The sequence below is a fragment of the Atractosteus spatula genome, chromosome 7, assembly GCF_055471065.1.
Source record: "Atractosteus spatula isolate fAtrSpa1 chromosome 7, fAtrSpa1.hap1, whole genome shotgun sequence".
Lineage (NCBI taxonomy): Eukaryota > Metazoa > Chordata > Actinopteri > Semionotiformes > Lepisosteidae > Atractosteus > Atractosteus spatula.
Window position 1 is genome coordinate 34,350,238 of NC_142712.1, and position 15,309 is coordinate 34,365,546.

General features: G+C 41.9%; 1 protein-coding gene across 1 annotated transcript in view; it reads right to left on the minus strand.

Moving 5' to 3' along the window:
- Positions 1-5,044: 5,044 nt before the first annotated feature.
- The window catches only part of cttnbp2nlb (CTTNBP2 N-terminal like b), a 53,038-nt gene continuing 42,773 nt past the window's right edge, over positions 5,045-15,309 (minus strand). The window contains exons 4-5 of the mRNA XM_088921468.1: positions 14,450-14,557; positions 5,045-12,140 (exon numbers count right to left, since the gene is read on the minus strand). Of these exons, the coding sequence (XP_088777594.1) occupies positions 10,890-12,140; positions 14,450-14,557 (1,359 nt within the window). The 3' untranslated portion in view covers positions 5,045-10,889. The remainder of the gene's footprint in view (positions 12,141-14,449; positions 14,558-15,309) is intronic.

Here is a 15,309-nt window from a genome sequence, read left to right on the forward strand (position 1 = left end):
TATGTGGTTGTGTTCCTTTGTAAATAGTTTACAATTAATTACTCCCAAATGATAGGCAGGAGTATGGTATTTTGCGCTCCAGACTTCCAGCGGGTGGACATGGGTGTGTTCACATCCCTGATCAAGGCACTACACTCAGATTGCTCCAAGAAATGCCATGCTCTATAAATACAGTAGGTCTCCAGGCCATCATTATAAATGAGTATTTTCAATTAATGTACACTGCAACTCACAACTGCCATTGAAGCTAAGCAGGTGTGAGTCTGGTCAGTACCTGGATAAGAGACCTCCTGGGAAAAACTAAGGTTGCTGCTAGAAGAGGTGTTAGTGGGGCCAGCAGGGGGCACTCACCCTGCAGTCCATGTGCGTCCTAATGCACCAGTATAGTGACGGGGACACTATACTGTAAACAGGCGCCGTCCTTCGGAGGAGACATAAAAACCGAGGTCTTGACTCTCTGTGGTCATTAAAAATCCCAGGGTGTTTCTCGAAAAGAGTAGGGGTGTAACCCCGGCATCCTGGCCAAATTTCCCATTGGTCCTTACCAATCATGGCCTCCTAATAATCCCCATCTATGAATTGGCTTCATTACTCTGTTCTCCTCCCCACTGATAGCTGATGTGTGGTGAGTGTACTGGCGCACTATGGCTGGCATCGCATCATCCAGGTGGGGCTGCTCATTGGTGGTGGAGGGGAGTCCCCATTACCTGTAAAGCGCTTTGAGTGGAGTGTCCAGAAAAGCGCTATATAAGTGTAAGCAATTATTATTATTGTAACGCCCTCGCCTGGTGGTGAGGAGGAAGCGCCCCTAGGCGCTCGTAGTACCGCTGGGCATGCTGGGAGTGGTAGCCGGGGAGAGTCTGAGGGTCAGCACGATGACCAGCGGCTGACCCTACCTGTGTAAATAATGTCCTAGTAGTTCTAGTGCCCTGTGTAGTCTTATAAGAGTATAGCGTGTTGTTAAGTAATTACCACCCTAAAGATGTGTACGTGTTCTGTCAGTCTCCTCTGTGCGTGTATATTGTGTGGTTGTTAATGAATAAAGCTAGCGCTTGGTTTGGTAATCGCGTCTCCACTGGTCCTTTGTTCTGAAAAGAACCTGTAAATGCTACATTATTATTATAAGTAGTAGTAGTAAAGTAAAATAATAAAAACTGGTAAACAAATGTCTAAGATATAGCTTCTTATGATCATTATGGACTGCTGTAAAATAGCCTATACTGTTTGTTGTCATGGCCATCAAGATGTGCTTTTTCCTCAAGAGGACAGCCCAAATCATTCTCACTCAGCAGAAAAAAGCAAGTTGTTAAAAATTTTACATTCACACACAAAGCATGGTACAGTAAGTGCTGCAGTTACACACTTAAAAGAAAAAGGCTACATTTATCACGCTACACTAAGTCACTAGAAAGATCTTGGCTAGCCATTCTGTGAAGATTACAGCCAAAGTTTCAGTGTTGTATTTGCATATACTGTATGTATGTTCAATTCCAGCATACTGCGAAAGTTAAAAGTTAATTTCCTTTTATAAACTTTTTTTTGTTAAGCTTGCAGCAAAACTACAGCTTTCCTCGTCAATGTTCTGGCCAAAATAATTACTTCTGGGGTCAGTAATGTAATTTGAGTCCAGTTAAAACACTCTTCTGTTGAATAAACACCAAAACACACTAAAGTGAGGCATATATCTCCAGAATTTTACTGAGTATGTGGATTAGTTCCATAGGTAGAGATCACATGCTTCTCATTATGGCCAGTACACTCCAGACATTCTACAGAATTCTACCAAAAATTTACATCAGGGCAGAAATAATTTCTCTTGTGATCTGTCCAAAAGTGTCCACTAAAAGAAAGGTTACTGGATGAAAAATGAATAAGGACTTCAGAAACATTACAGATAAGACAGGCTCATTCACACCTCTTTGTTTCTTAGGTTGTTAGTAGGTGACTGATCCTAGGATCTCATCCAGCTATTTCTTGATCGAAGCCAGGGTGCTGGTTTCAAGGACATAACTTGAGTAGCTTACACAAACATTATGTAAAGAAATGCCTCCTGTCCTCAGTTTTAATGGCACTAACCTGTAGTTTCCACTTTGTCTGGATTGTGAGATTTCTAAAGACATCCATTGAGTTGACTTTGTCTATGCCTTTGAGGATTTTGAATAATGTAGTTCCCCTCATAGTGTTTTCTGTTTAAAACCAAAAATATTCAGTTATTTCAGCCTGTAAAAGTCTGATATTTCTCTTGGTCCAGGTAATGTATCTAGTTTTCTTCCCTGGAATGATGCTATGAGCAACAAAAGCAGCAATAGATTTTTTTGGAAAGTGGTGAACAAAATTGTATAAATGTCCAAAAAGGATGTGTGTAATGTGTTACAGAACTCGGTTTGCCTTTTTTATTGCTTCCTTGCATTGCAAAGACGTTAATAAAATCAACATAAAACATAACCGCCAAGGTTTTTTCATAAGAAAAGTCTCCATGTTCAATGTTCCTCATCTCATACAGTTAAAGCTTTGCTTTTTACAGTACATGCAATATTCTGAACTTTCTACATTTCCGCTAAATGTTTTCCCTATCCTGAATCTGATTTAAAACCTTTTGTATTTTATTTGCTGTCTCTGCAGTTCGCTAAAACCTCTATGTTGGTATAGTATAAGAACTTGACACATATACTTACAAAACCAGAATAAACATCATTGATATAAATGAGGGGCAGCAGTGGTTAGCATTGCTGCCTCGCAGTGCTGGGGCCCTGGGTTCAATTCCGGACCTTTGTTGCTAACTGTGTAGAGTACTGTATGTACTTTTTCTGTGTGTGTTCGCGTGGGTTTCCTCCAGAAGCTCTGGTTTACCCCCACAGTCCAAAGACATACTGGTAGCTTAACTGTCTTCTGGAACAATTGGCCCTGGTGTGAGTGTGTGTGTGTGCTCTGTGTTGGACTGGTGTCCCATCAAGTGTGTATCCCGCCTTGCGCCCGTTGCTTGCCAGGAAATGCTCAGGCTGCCTCCCAACTCTGTGGGAGTGGTTAGAAAATGAATGAGTGGATGGATATAGATTAGGTAAAGACGTGGTCCTAGGTGGGTCGCTGTAGTTCTCTACTAATAACATCACCTCAATATGTGATTCTTCCACTATCAGTTATTTAGCTGTACTATATTCTAACCATTAACCAGTACTCAATACAAAACTTATACATAAACTTATATATGCACTTTTGGATTTGATCTTTTTTGAGAAACCTCATAATCTTTCTGTATACATGCCATATACAGTATATACATATACAGTGACTTGAGAAAGTATTCAGACCCCTCCACTTTTTCCACACCACGTTGTGTTGTAGACTTATTTCAAAATGAGATGAAAGGCACACACCTGTCTTTCATTTGTATTTTTAAGAAATTTGCAAAAATTCCTAAAAATGTGTTTTCACTTTGTCATTATGGGGTATTGTGTGTCGACTGATGGTAAAAACGAATCAATTCAATCCATTTTGAAATAAGTCTACAACACAACAAAGTGTGGAAAAAGGCTCTGAAAAAATGTGGAGGGCTCTGAACACTTTCCGAAGGCACTGTATATATACAGGTGGGTAGCTGCGTCAGCATGCGTAGGCTGCAAAGGAACAAGTAATAGGTTTATTCCATGCTGAAAAAAAGAAGAAAGAGAACACAACGTTTCGGCCGTGGAGCCTTCTTCAGGTGTGAGAGAGACAGGGCAGTAGGCAAAGGTAAAGTAGCGGGAGAACAAAGGTTGGGAGGGAGGAGGAGTGAGAGGCGGGAGCAGGGGACAGAAAGAGAGGCCAATCAAGAGGTGTCAGAATGGGTGCAGAGAGGTGTGAAATGAAACTTCCAATGAATGGAGAAAATTTAAAAGAACAGTAGTCTGTCGTTAAGGGAAGGGAGAAGGTGTGATCCTAGCTGCAGAATAATTTTAGTTTCGGTGGTCTTTCTGATGTATGAGTTTGGAAAACCGTCTTTGAGAACTGTATATATACATACTGTACATACAAAGGAACAAGTAATAAGTTTATTCCCTGCTGAAAAAAGAAGAGTGAAAACACAACGTTTCGGCTGTGAAGCCTTCTTCAGGTGTGTCATGTATATATACTGTACACATACCATATCATATAATCTTTTGCGTTCATTACTGCTATTGCTCATTTAAATAACTCTAAATTAAGCTAGACATTTTGTAAATCTGTGTTGAGTATTCCCCAAATCCTACTGCCGTGCTGGTGATACTGTAGTGTAGTATTGTTAATAATTATTTCCACAATTTTGCAACTAGTAAAGCCAGATTTATTTACTTGTAATTGGTTTTGTTTTGCCTCCCTTTTTCAGAGGTGCAACTTTAGCAATTTTCTAGTCCATGGATATTGCTCCTCTCTCAAGAGAATATTGTAAATGTTGTTTCTCATATTTTGTTTTCTTATTTATGATTGGTAGAATACCATCAAGGCCCTGCAAATTTGTTTTGGGGTTTATTGCACCTGTAACACTTCTGCCTACTGTGGTGATATTGTCTTATATCGAATTTGGTCTTTCTGCTACCTGAGGCATCCTGTCAATGTTTGGAGTCAACTGTGAGGTTCTTTTGTGGATCCTGAAAGGCTTCAATGTCCTCTTTTATGCAAATGGACAAAATTGCAAACCAAAGCCGAAGAACTCTTGATGTACACTGAGCTGCAACACAGCCATACAGACCTGTATGGTGATACAGCAGCACCACCTTCTGGTGTCCAGCAGTATTACACATTTTATACATACCACAGCGACCTTCAACACCTGCAGCATAAATTCTCTGAAGCTCATAAAGGACCTTATTCTTCATTGACATAATACCTAATTATTGGCTAAATAAGGACAATGTCTGTGCCAAAACAATATGTTTTGACTGAACATTTTATACTGAATATGATAAGAATGGAAATCTGACCTTTTCTCTGCTATATAAACGTTACAATATTCTGACAGCCATGGTGATTTGTAAAAATATTTATCGATACCCGACACTGAGTAAAAAAAGCAAAAATGCACAAGCCCTTTTTTTCCCAAACAGTTTATTAGCTAATGTCAATTGCATGTAAAAGTAAATACAGTTGAAGGAATAATTTTCTAGGCTCTCCTACTGTATATGAAAAAATCACCATGCAATTTCAAAGGCACTTGAACTTGCATATATACATTTTTAACTGGCTTTCAGCTGTGGACAATTCATGGGAGAAGCAGCAGGGAGTGCTAAAAGTTATTAGTACAAAAATACACATACAATTCATGCATTTATTTAGTGCACTGGTTATTGCTGTTATGTGCTTAGCCTATAAACATAGTAAGTTATTGGATTGATAGTTTCTAAAACTAACAATCAACGGTCAAAGTTGTGACAACATAATTACAACAGGAATAACAGCCTCTGGTCAGTTTTTGCTTTGCACCTACAGGGCAGCTATAGTCAGGCCGGGGCCTGCAAGTTCCATCTGAATTTGCAATATCACTTGACCAACCTCTGGAACAAAAGAAAAATGCATTCTTGCCATTTTCTGAAGCAGACTTACATTTTTTTTTGGTCTGTTTGGTTCAGCAGTAGTCTCATTAAGATTCCTGTTTGAAAGAAGATAAAATCATGTTTGTTTGTTTTTTAACCAGCTGGGCTCACTGGCACAACTGTTGGAGATACTGTGCAAGCACTCTCCTGAGGTGCACACTGCCAGACCATTTGCATTGCTGCTTATCCACAGCATGTCCTCTCACAGGGCCATGAAATGTCTTTTCAGAAGCTAATGGTGCTTTGCACGCTTAGCTCCGCAGAAGACATCCCAGTATAACCAAATCCTGCAAGAGAATTCTCCCATACCCATTTCACAGGGTTTTTCATGGGCGAGAAATGAAATCACAAGAAATGTGCACACAATGAAAATCCTTTTGAGAAATGCTAAAAGACAGTAGTGTGTGCCACCAATGTTAGCATGAGGAAACAATCCAAACAGAGGTTAATTTGTCCTGATGCAACTCTGTAAGGTATCGGGAGGTAATTACTGGCTTGTAAAATCAGAAGGAAAGTGTTCACTTTCACTTTGTTCCACCTCTGCTTAGACAAGGCAATCACAAGGCTCACAACTCTGGCCACATGTCTTTTTTATTACAGTAGAGCTCTCAGTTGGATAATTTGACTGATTTGACTTTATACAGTATAACCCTTGTTTTCAGGGTGCTACAGGCTTTGAGTGCTTTGACTGTGGCCGTAAGGACTGCAGCTAACAGGCCTTTTTAATGTTTTTTTTACTGTTATTAATGATATTACAATTGAGCACCAAAATCCAGCAGAAATGCAGTAAACATAAAAATGTAAAACATAAACCCTATAGTTACACGAAAGCAAATATCCTTTGTGATGGCCCACAATAGACTCAGGTGACAAAGGAACTTGCCATCCTGAACTACTGGGATGTCCCGGCAAACCGTATCCATCATCTGAGTGAATTATACAAACGCTCTTTAATACAATTCTTTACAAGCCTTTTAGTAGTTTAAAAATGCAGAATCAAAACTGTATAGCTGCCAGTCCAGAAAACTGCAATACGGAAGGCAAACATACAATTTTTTGTAAATACCGCGGTGCCATGTACCGCATTAAAAAGGCATGCTTAGTGATCTAGGACATGTGCGCCTAATCCTGGTCAAACAGTGTGTCTGAAGGGCTTCAAGGTGTCTTTAAAGCAGCAGCTCCTAAAGAGCAGGTGAAAGCTGTTAAATTGGTCCAATGAAGTCAAGCTCAAGTTGATTATGGTCATTAATAGCCGAGTTGGAATTAAACCCTGAAGAGACACCAGCCCTCAGGGATGAGACACCCCAGGCTTAGAAATAAAGGATGACAGGCCCCCTCGCCTCTGCACCATGATGGCTCCAGTACGGGGGGTGGCCATTCCTGTTCCAGGAGCACCATGATCCAGCAGGTTTTAAGCTCTCCCTTAACTCATTAATTTCTAAGCTCTTGCAAAAACATTGCTTTGACCACAAAAGCAGGTGGGCTGCTCAGTTACTTAGCTTAGATGTTTGAAAAGTAAAATTAAATCACCAACACACTGTAGCAGTTAAACAGCACAGCTAGGGCATGCCTGTTTTAATGGAATCAATGAACTAAATCAAGACTCGTTTGTGTTGCCAGTGCTTGATATTTTAAGGGCAGCCTTTTTACACCTGCTGGACTGTGGCTTACCCGTATATACATCTACATCTGATATAGGTCAAAAGACGACAAAGAATAAATTCAAGGTATTGCTGTAATGTGATATCTATGACCAGTGAGAGCTCTGTAGCTTTTAACAAGCCCTACAAACTCCCTGATACTAAGGGGTACAACCCTGAAGTGAAACAAACCATAAGAAGTCATGCAGCCTTAAAGGAGTGTATTGCAGAGTAGTGAGTATCTTCTTACTTACAGAAAACCTACAGGTGCAGCATTATATACAAAACAGTAATTGGCAGTTTAAACAGCAAGATCAGGGTACTGATTTGGTTCATTTTGGTATAATTGTCTATAAAATATTTATATAAAGATCTTTAAAAAAATCTAAGTTCTTTGTCATGTGCTTTTGTAAGCTGTCACAATAAAAAAATTCAGTGTATCTACTAGTTAATTCATCTACTGCTAGTCATTATGTATGTACTGTCTATAGTTTCATATATATTGTATATACATGGGTATATATATTATCCCTACAGTGTCAGGTGTTTTGGTCCTCCAGTAAACTATGAACATAACTGCAAAATCTATAAAATGGTAATAATTGCAAAGCAGAAATTCCCTTCTTAACAGCTGGTGAAATAATGCAGACAAGTTAATTTTGAATAAAAACTGCTGTCTGCTTTAAAATAGGATGTTTGAGGCAGTTGTGCTATGCACCTGTCTGCCTGTTACAAATCAAGGTTTAGGAAACAGTGCAAGAGTTTGATATCTTATTACAACATAAATACAATATCTTAAAACTGTATGATATACAGTACAGGTCCCCGGATTCTGTATTAATTAGCTGCAGGGCTTAGTGTGATTCACCCAATGGTTTAACTTTACCATTAGGTACAATATTTACCCATCTATACTCTTTTCCAGAATTTCCCAATTTTCAGTGTGTCCCACATTCCATAATCCATTAAGGTTTTCATTGGCCTTAATTTGAAGCCAGTCCCAAGAGGGATGGGAATTACTGTACAATTTTTTGGTCACTTTAAGAGAGGAGAGGTTTTCAAAGCTTGTTAAAATAACATAATAGCTTGATTTTTTATGAATAGCATTTTTACACAATATATTCAGGGATGTCAGCAAGCCCAATATTTCAGGAATGCAATACAACAGCTTTTTTGATTTTTTAAAAATGAATTCTTTACAGACAGACCTGAGTCTGTCTGCCGACAACAGACATGGCAGAAGTCAGCATGATCACCTTTACTGGTTTGGGCAGAGAGAGTCTGTAAATACTTTAAAGAGAACTCACAGAATCCTAGTCCGTGATTTCTTAAGGAAGAGTTCTTGAATTAAAACACTGGTAATCAGAATAAAATACAGCAACCAAAAAATATATTCTGAAAGCGCTGCAAGGTTGCCATCTGGTTATTCACAGCCTCAGTTCAGCAAAGGTTGCAATTATAATTCAGATTTCATTTTCTCTGTGATCTGAGGGACTTTTTAAGGAATTGTTCTTTCTTGGACTGATCCAAGACGAGTGGGACTGGAGGGTCAATATGGTTCACCACATCCTGTGCCAGTTTCTCATTTTCCCCAGTGGTAGGTGTTGTCTCAAGTCCATATTTTCTTAGACATGGAAAAAATGTTTTTGTCACTCAAGATTTGTATTGCGTGCAGCACTGTGGCAAAACGGTTAGCACTGCTGCCATGCAGCATTGAGGTCTTGGCCTCTATTCCATGCTAACTGTGTGGAGTTTGTTTGTACTCTTGGCTTCTACCCACAGTCCAAAGATATACCGGTAGGTTAATTGGCTCTGGTGTGAGTGTGTATCTGTGCCTGTGTGTGCCCTGCAATGGACTGGTGTCCCATCCAGGGATGCTTGCTGGGATAGGCTCTGGCTCCTCCGCATCCCTGAATTGGAAAAGTGGTTAGAAATGGGTGGATTTTAATTGTGATCTGTTTCCTTCTGGATTTTTAAAAGTCCTTTCATTGGCTTTGTTTCCTGCAGCTGAAGCTGTGAATGCCTTCTGATTGGAGGACTCAAAGTGCTGTATTTGTAACTGCTGAAGCTGGGCCAGACTTGTGACTGTCTATGGCCCAGAAAGAACTTTTGCTTTACGCAAACTGGAGTCCAGGCTGACGGCATAAAATTGACACATCTAAAGACTGGGTTTACCCTGACTACAATCGGAAATAGAGTATTAAGTAATGCGAGTGTGCACGTTGTGTGTCTGTATCTGCTTTCTGAGATAGGCTCCAGTTCCCTGGCAGCCCTGAATTGGAAGAAGTGGATAGAAAATGTATGGATGAATGACAACAGCTCATCGAAGAGTTTGTGGAATGCAGAAAGAATTCTGTCACAGCATTGCCTTACTGAATCCAAGGGATGGAGTCAGTTAAAGGAGATCTAATTAGGGAAACCATTCAAACCTAAGTAATTTAGATTTCACTTGCAAATCAGAGTCCCAAACAAAGGTTTGTCAAAGGACAAATTAGGTGATGCACTGCTCAAGGACCACTAGGGGGCATTGTGACTCCACTCACTTTTGCTCCCAAGCCATTCTCAAGACTTTCCTACCAAAAGGCTACTGTGTTGCAGGGGGTGAAAGACTTCTATGGGAAGTATTAAACCCTGAAAACAAATCCATTGAGAAAGAGCAGAGATACCGCAGTTTTGTCTATGGTCAGTGCTTACTGTGCTGAAGGTATGCCTCATTGCTCTACAGTGATGGCAGCAGTACTTCAGAGAATGACCAACCTCTTGATCAGCTCAGTCACCACTATGGAGTGCTGTATGGAATTCTTGGATGCATTAAAGAAAGATTACTGGCTCATCTCTATAAGCAACCAGACCGACTGGGGAGCAATGAAGAAATGGACATAACGCATTGACTTAAAGAGGAAAGCCTGGCATAGCATTTAAGGCAAGACCAGATATTAGAAAGATAGTCTTCTTTCTTAAAAAGAGGTGCAACAGAGGTGTACTCAGAGATGGGCTTGGGTCAGTGGTAGTGACTTAGACCACCCAATCAGAGCCTGTAGAGTGTTTCCCCTTTCTTAAGAAACAGAGTATTAAACAACTGAACTGAATAAGTACTATTTTAAGCTTCATGTGCAATGGAGCAGGTTCTTTCATCTAATTGAGAGGTTCTGATGCTGGGGTATCATCAGATCAATTAGTTAATTGTAACCAAACAAATTGCCTCTTCCCATTTGGAATTGTCTTAAAGTTTCATTACATTAATTGGATCAATGTATCCTTTTTTTGTGATCTCACACTTTTACAAAATTAAAGAAAACCTACAGACTCCAAGGAATGGAGTTTGGAAAACTTAATACGATTTATAAGCTTATATGCGCTTCAAAGCAAAATTTCTTTAAAACATGAGGAGGCCATACATTTGTAACTGGTGGCATAAGTGACTCTGTGTTGCTGGACTCACTTCAGCTGAACATAGCTGAATCAGTGAAGGTTTTTAGAATTCAATGTCAATTTTCTAATTCTGACAATAATAAACATAATGATAAATACAGAAGTACACATAGAAAGGTTACAACTTCATCTATGAGGAATAAAATTCAACATAATATCAACTGTAATAAATTAACTAAAACAGTGTTTCTTCAAACTTAGTCTGTCAGTACAGAGTGTGGAATGCTGACGGAGGAAGGCGTGCACCATGGGAAGGTGGGTGTGGCCATGGTTAGCTGGTGGTTGACATCACCAGATCGGGCTCCTTAGCTGCTTCGGGGGAGGAGGTGAGGCCGCAGCTGCCGGAGAGCTCTGGAAACTGGCTGGCTCTACCCGGCGGTACTGGGGAGGCTGGAGATTGGGCTAGACCTGGTTTCTTGGGAGGAATGGGCGGTGGGTGGCCCCTCTCGGCCCGGGGGATTATTGGAGACTTGATCCCAGGCGACAGCGGGCTGGAGACCTTGCCGGCGGTTGGGGAATGATCACCCCGGGAATGGGGTGGCGGGGCCAGGGTGCGATAGTCTGTGCCGAAGGGGGAGCTGTTGCTGGGGGAGCCCGGTTTGCCCTGCTGGTTGGTGAAGCGGGAGAGCACCTGCGTGACAGTGTTGCGTGCCAGCTGCTTGGCGGAGCTATGCTCGGCAGCGGTGGGCGACAGGTCGCGGGGGGAACGAGGAGACACCCCGCCGACCTGCTGCTCCTGCTCGGCCTGGGCTTGGAACTTGTGGCGGGCAGCTTGGAAGCGCTGGTTGATGCCAGCCTGGTAGGAGGACTGGTAGCCAGGGCTGGTGGCAGAAAGCCCCATCAGGCGCTTAGCCAAAACCGGAGAGGAGCAAGGGGAGGAGGTGAGGGAAGAGGAGGCTGTGCTGGTGGGGGACAGGCTCTGGTGGAGATGGACAGGGGAGTGCAGGCCGCCATTCTCCACCCCGTTTTCCTGGCTGGTCTTCTCCCCTGGTGAAGGATCGCCATCTTTGAGGTAATGCCCATTCATTTTAGGCTGGGTAGATGATTTGGTGGCCGGCTTTGCTGAGGCTTCAGTCTGGCAGGCTACGGAGGCCATGGTGGGCACCAGGGGGAGGCCCTCTCTGCCCCTCAACTCTGCTAGCTCCTTCCTTAGTCTCTCTACCTCCTCCTGTAGCTCCTTGCTCCTACCTTCCTCCTTCTTCAGCCGGGCCCTCAGCTGCTCCCTCTCGGTGTCAAACTCGTCCAGCTGCTTCTCCGCCCGCGCCTCCATCTGCAGGGCCCGCTTCCTCTCGGCCTCCAGCTCGGCCTGCAGCCCCCGAGTCACTCCCCGCTCTTCCTCCAGCCGCTGGCCGAGCTCGGCCACCCGCTGGCTCTCCTCGGCCGCGCGTGCCGTGGCTCTCTTGCATTCCTTGGCCAGTGCGGAGGACAGCTGCTTGTGCTGCGCCCGGTCCTCCTCCGCCTGCCCCGACAGCTTCTTCTGCTCCTTCTCCAGCCTCTTCACCTGCGCCTTCTCAAAGTCCAGCTGCAAGACACAAACGTGGACACGCGGACAAGGGCAAGGTCCCATTTCAGGCTTCATGTTTTTACCGGCTACCATGTCTGCTTGAGTAGCCTGTGGCAGGAGTACTCCACACGCAGCTCCTGTGGTGAAAACAACTCTCACTAAAACATCAGCCTAAATGTTTTATTTTAAATCCAGGTTGCTGAACATATTTTAATTCAATCCCCTGTCATGGATAGGTGTAGCAGTCTTTTTGGGACTTTTGAAGGGGGAAACAAATGAAATCCAATTACAAATTAACAAATTAACCCTCAATTGAGGATTACTCCATAATCCTCTATGGAGTCATTACACAGATTGACAAGAGAAGTGAGACCCTGAAAAGTTACCAGCTTGCTACTGTGGTTTGCTCTGGGTTGCGTACAGGCTCCTTTTATGCCTTTCTGTTTATATGACATACAGAAAATGCTCACAATGCTTTTTTTACATGGCATACAGGAAATGTTCATCAGGGTAAATACTAAGTTTTGGGGGAATCCGCAGATATTCTCTCTAAAACCCTAACAATTTCTGAAATCACAAATTATTATTTTGCTCAACTCACTGCTCCAGCCCTTGTATAAATTAAGATAAGATCACTTTATTAGCAATATACAATGTCATGTATTAGGAATTTGTCTTTTTGCATACCCAAGCTTGCTCTCCATGAGACACACAGACAGGGAGAGAAGCTTGGGGTCAGAGCACAGGGTCAGCCATTTATACAGCACCCCTGGAGCAGCTGGGGTTAAGGGCCTTGCTCAGGGGCCCAACGGAGTAGGATTCCTCTGCCAGCCGTGGGATTTGAGTACATGCATACTCTTTTTCAAGGTGGCAGCCCACAACCCAGACACCAAACCTATGGCCAAAATGTGGACATACTGGGTTTTAGACATCACTGCAAACCTAGTCCCAGGGAAATAAGACGATAAACCCATTTTTAAACCACCTCAACTTCACTGGCACTCAATTTCATGCACCTCCACTGTGGGTAATCCTCGTCACATCCTTCTACCACCAAACATGCTCTTTTTCACTGTTTACAGTTTTTCTGTACACAATATTCCATAATAAAACACTCGACACATGCCACAAAATGTTTGTTTAATCTAATTCGGGTGCCTGATTTTTTCTTTCCTGGCCGTTTTTGGTGCTGAAGAGACTAGTGTCATAAAGGAATACTTTAGGATTTGCACAGTCAAGCTGTGGTAAAGTGAAACAAGGGTCGAATCATTTCTAAATGGAAGCATCCTGGAATGCAATATTACATCACACAGCTTTTGTTTTTAATTGAGTCCCTCCAGATGTCAATAGTGCTCCCTGTCATTTGCCAATGATTAAAAAAAAGATATTTTCAGTCCATGATGAAAATGGCACAAATTACCAAGTATCCAGTGGGCACAATGTCAAGTACAGCCTTTGGCAGAAAACAATACCATCATACCACTGACAAAAAATGACTTATTTTGTGGTTGTTGTTTGTTTTCCTATGTTTTAGGAAAGAGGCTATTTTGTGAAGGATAAATAACTATTTCTTTTTTAAAAAATAATTTAGATAGCAAACCTTTCAGCTGCACACAACACAAAAATACTATATGAACTGTTCATTTGTTTTGCAATTAAAAGACATATTTTTGCAATAGGGATGCCCCTTTCCCTGATGACACAGGCAGGCAACAGAACTCAAAAGCAAAATATTTCAGTATTGAGTTTTCTTTTGTACAATGAGGAAAGATAAATCCGTACACAACAAACTAATTTCAGAACAATTCCTCCTCAGCTCCTTGTGTTTTAAACTAAACAATCACCCTCCTTCCACTAGGATTAAGATTTTACTCTTATCGGGATTGGGTATCCCACAAAGGATGTGATTAGTTTGCTTGAACTCATGACATTGACCAAGCTGGCAGTGTGATACTGTCACTCAAACTAATCTTGATAAAAGACCATATTCTATATACACAGTCGCTGAAAGTCTTTGCCTGCCCAACAGGCAGAGGCTTCACAGAGAAGTGTGGCTCAAGGGATGAATTTTGTTCAGGTAATCCTTAACAATTATGTCATCACTGTTTCCCATTATAAGTATAAGACCAGCAGCACAGATAGCAGTCTAAGGTGTCGGACAGAGGCATGATGTAGCCCCCACTAAGAGTACTGGAAGCTCTCAGGTTCACATCAAGTCACAGGAATCAAGCTGTGAAGATCCTGAGTGATCCAGTCCAATATTGCCGTGTTTTCAGGCATGACAGAATGGGGTGTCTTTGAGACGGACAGGTGCAGTACCCAAGTACCTGTTGTAGGAGGCGTTCTCTCTCCTTCTCCAGCATGTAGGTGACATCATCGCCCTCGGCTGTGTCCTGGGCATGCCGGCGTTTCTCTTCCTCCAGGTCTGCAATAACCTGCCACACACAGAAGAGGGCAGGAGTGAGTTTCAAATGGACAAGGAAAACTATCAGTCAAAGGTCAATCAATAAATCAAATAGTATTACAGTATAGTGCATTTCAAAGAAAAGATTCACAAAGCTGTATATTAAATCTATTTAATTACAGAGGACAATATAACAGACATGCATACAAAATGGTTGATAAAAGTTAAAAAACAACTCATAATTGGTTATAAACCTCATAACATTTACACAGCTCAGGGTAGAAAGTTAACAATGATTGCACTGTACAAGCTCAGGTCCCACCTCAGGCCACCAGCTAATCACTAGCTCGAGAGCTGGGACTACACAAAGCTTTAATGTGGCACAGACATTGAACCACAGTGACAGGTTAGGAACTGTATTGAATGTTGTTTTAGAAAAGTCACATGACACAGCTTTTCCCTTTTATACTAGTTCCTTTATATCACTGTCATGGGCAAATTCAAGTCCTGCTCAAAGCTGGGTGTTCAGAAAGAGAGGTCTGTGGCTATTATTGTATTAAATACAAATTATAACTAGACCATAACTGTATAATATGGGTCATGAGTCCAGTTATATTGCTGCCCTGGTGGTGACATCATAATGATAACATTACCACTATCTTGAGTACGGTTTTATCATTGCTCTGGTGATGACATCATAATGACAGCCCTGCCACTATCATGAGTCCAGTTTCTTTATTGCTCTGGTGGTGACATCATAATGGCCCAATAATCCCTGTGCTA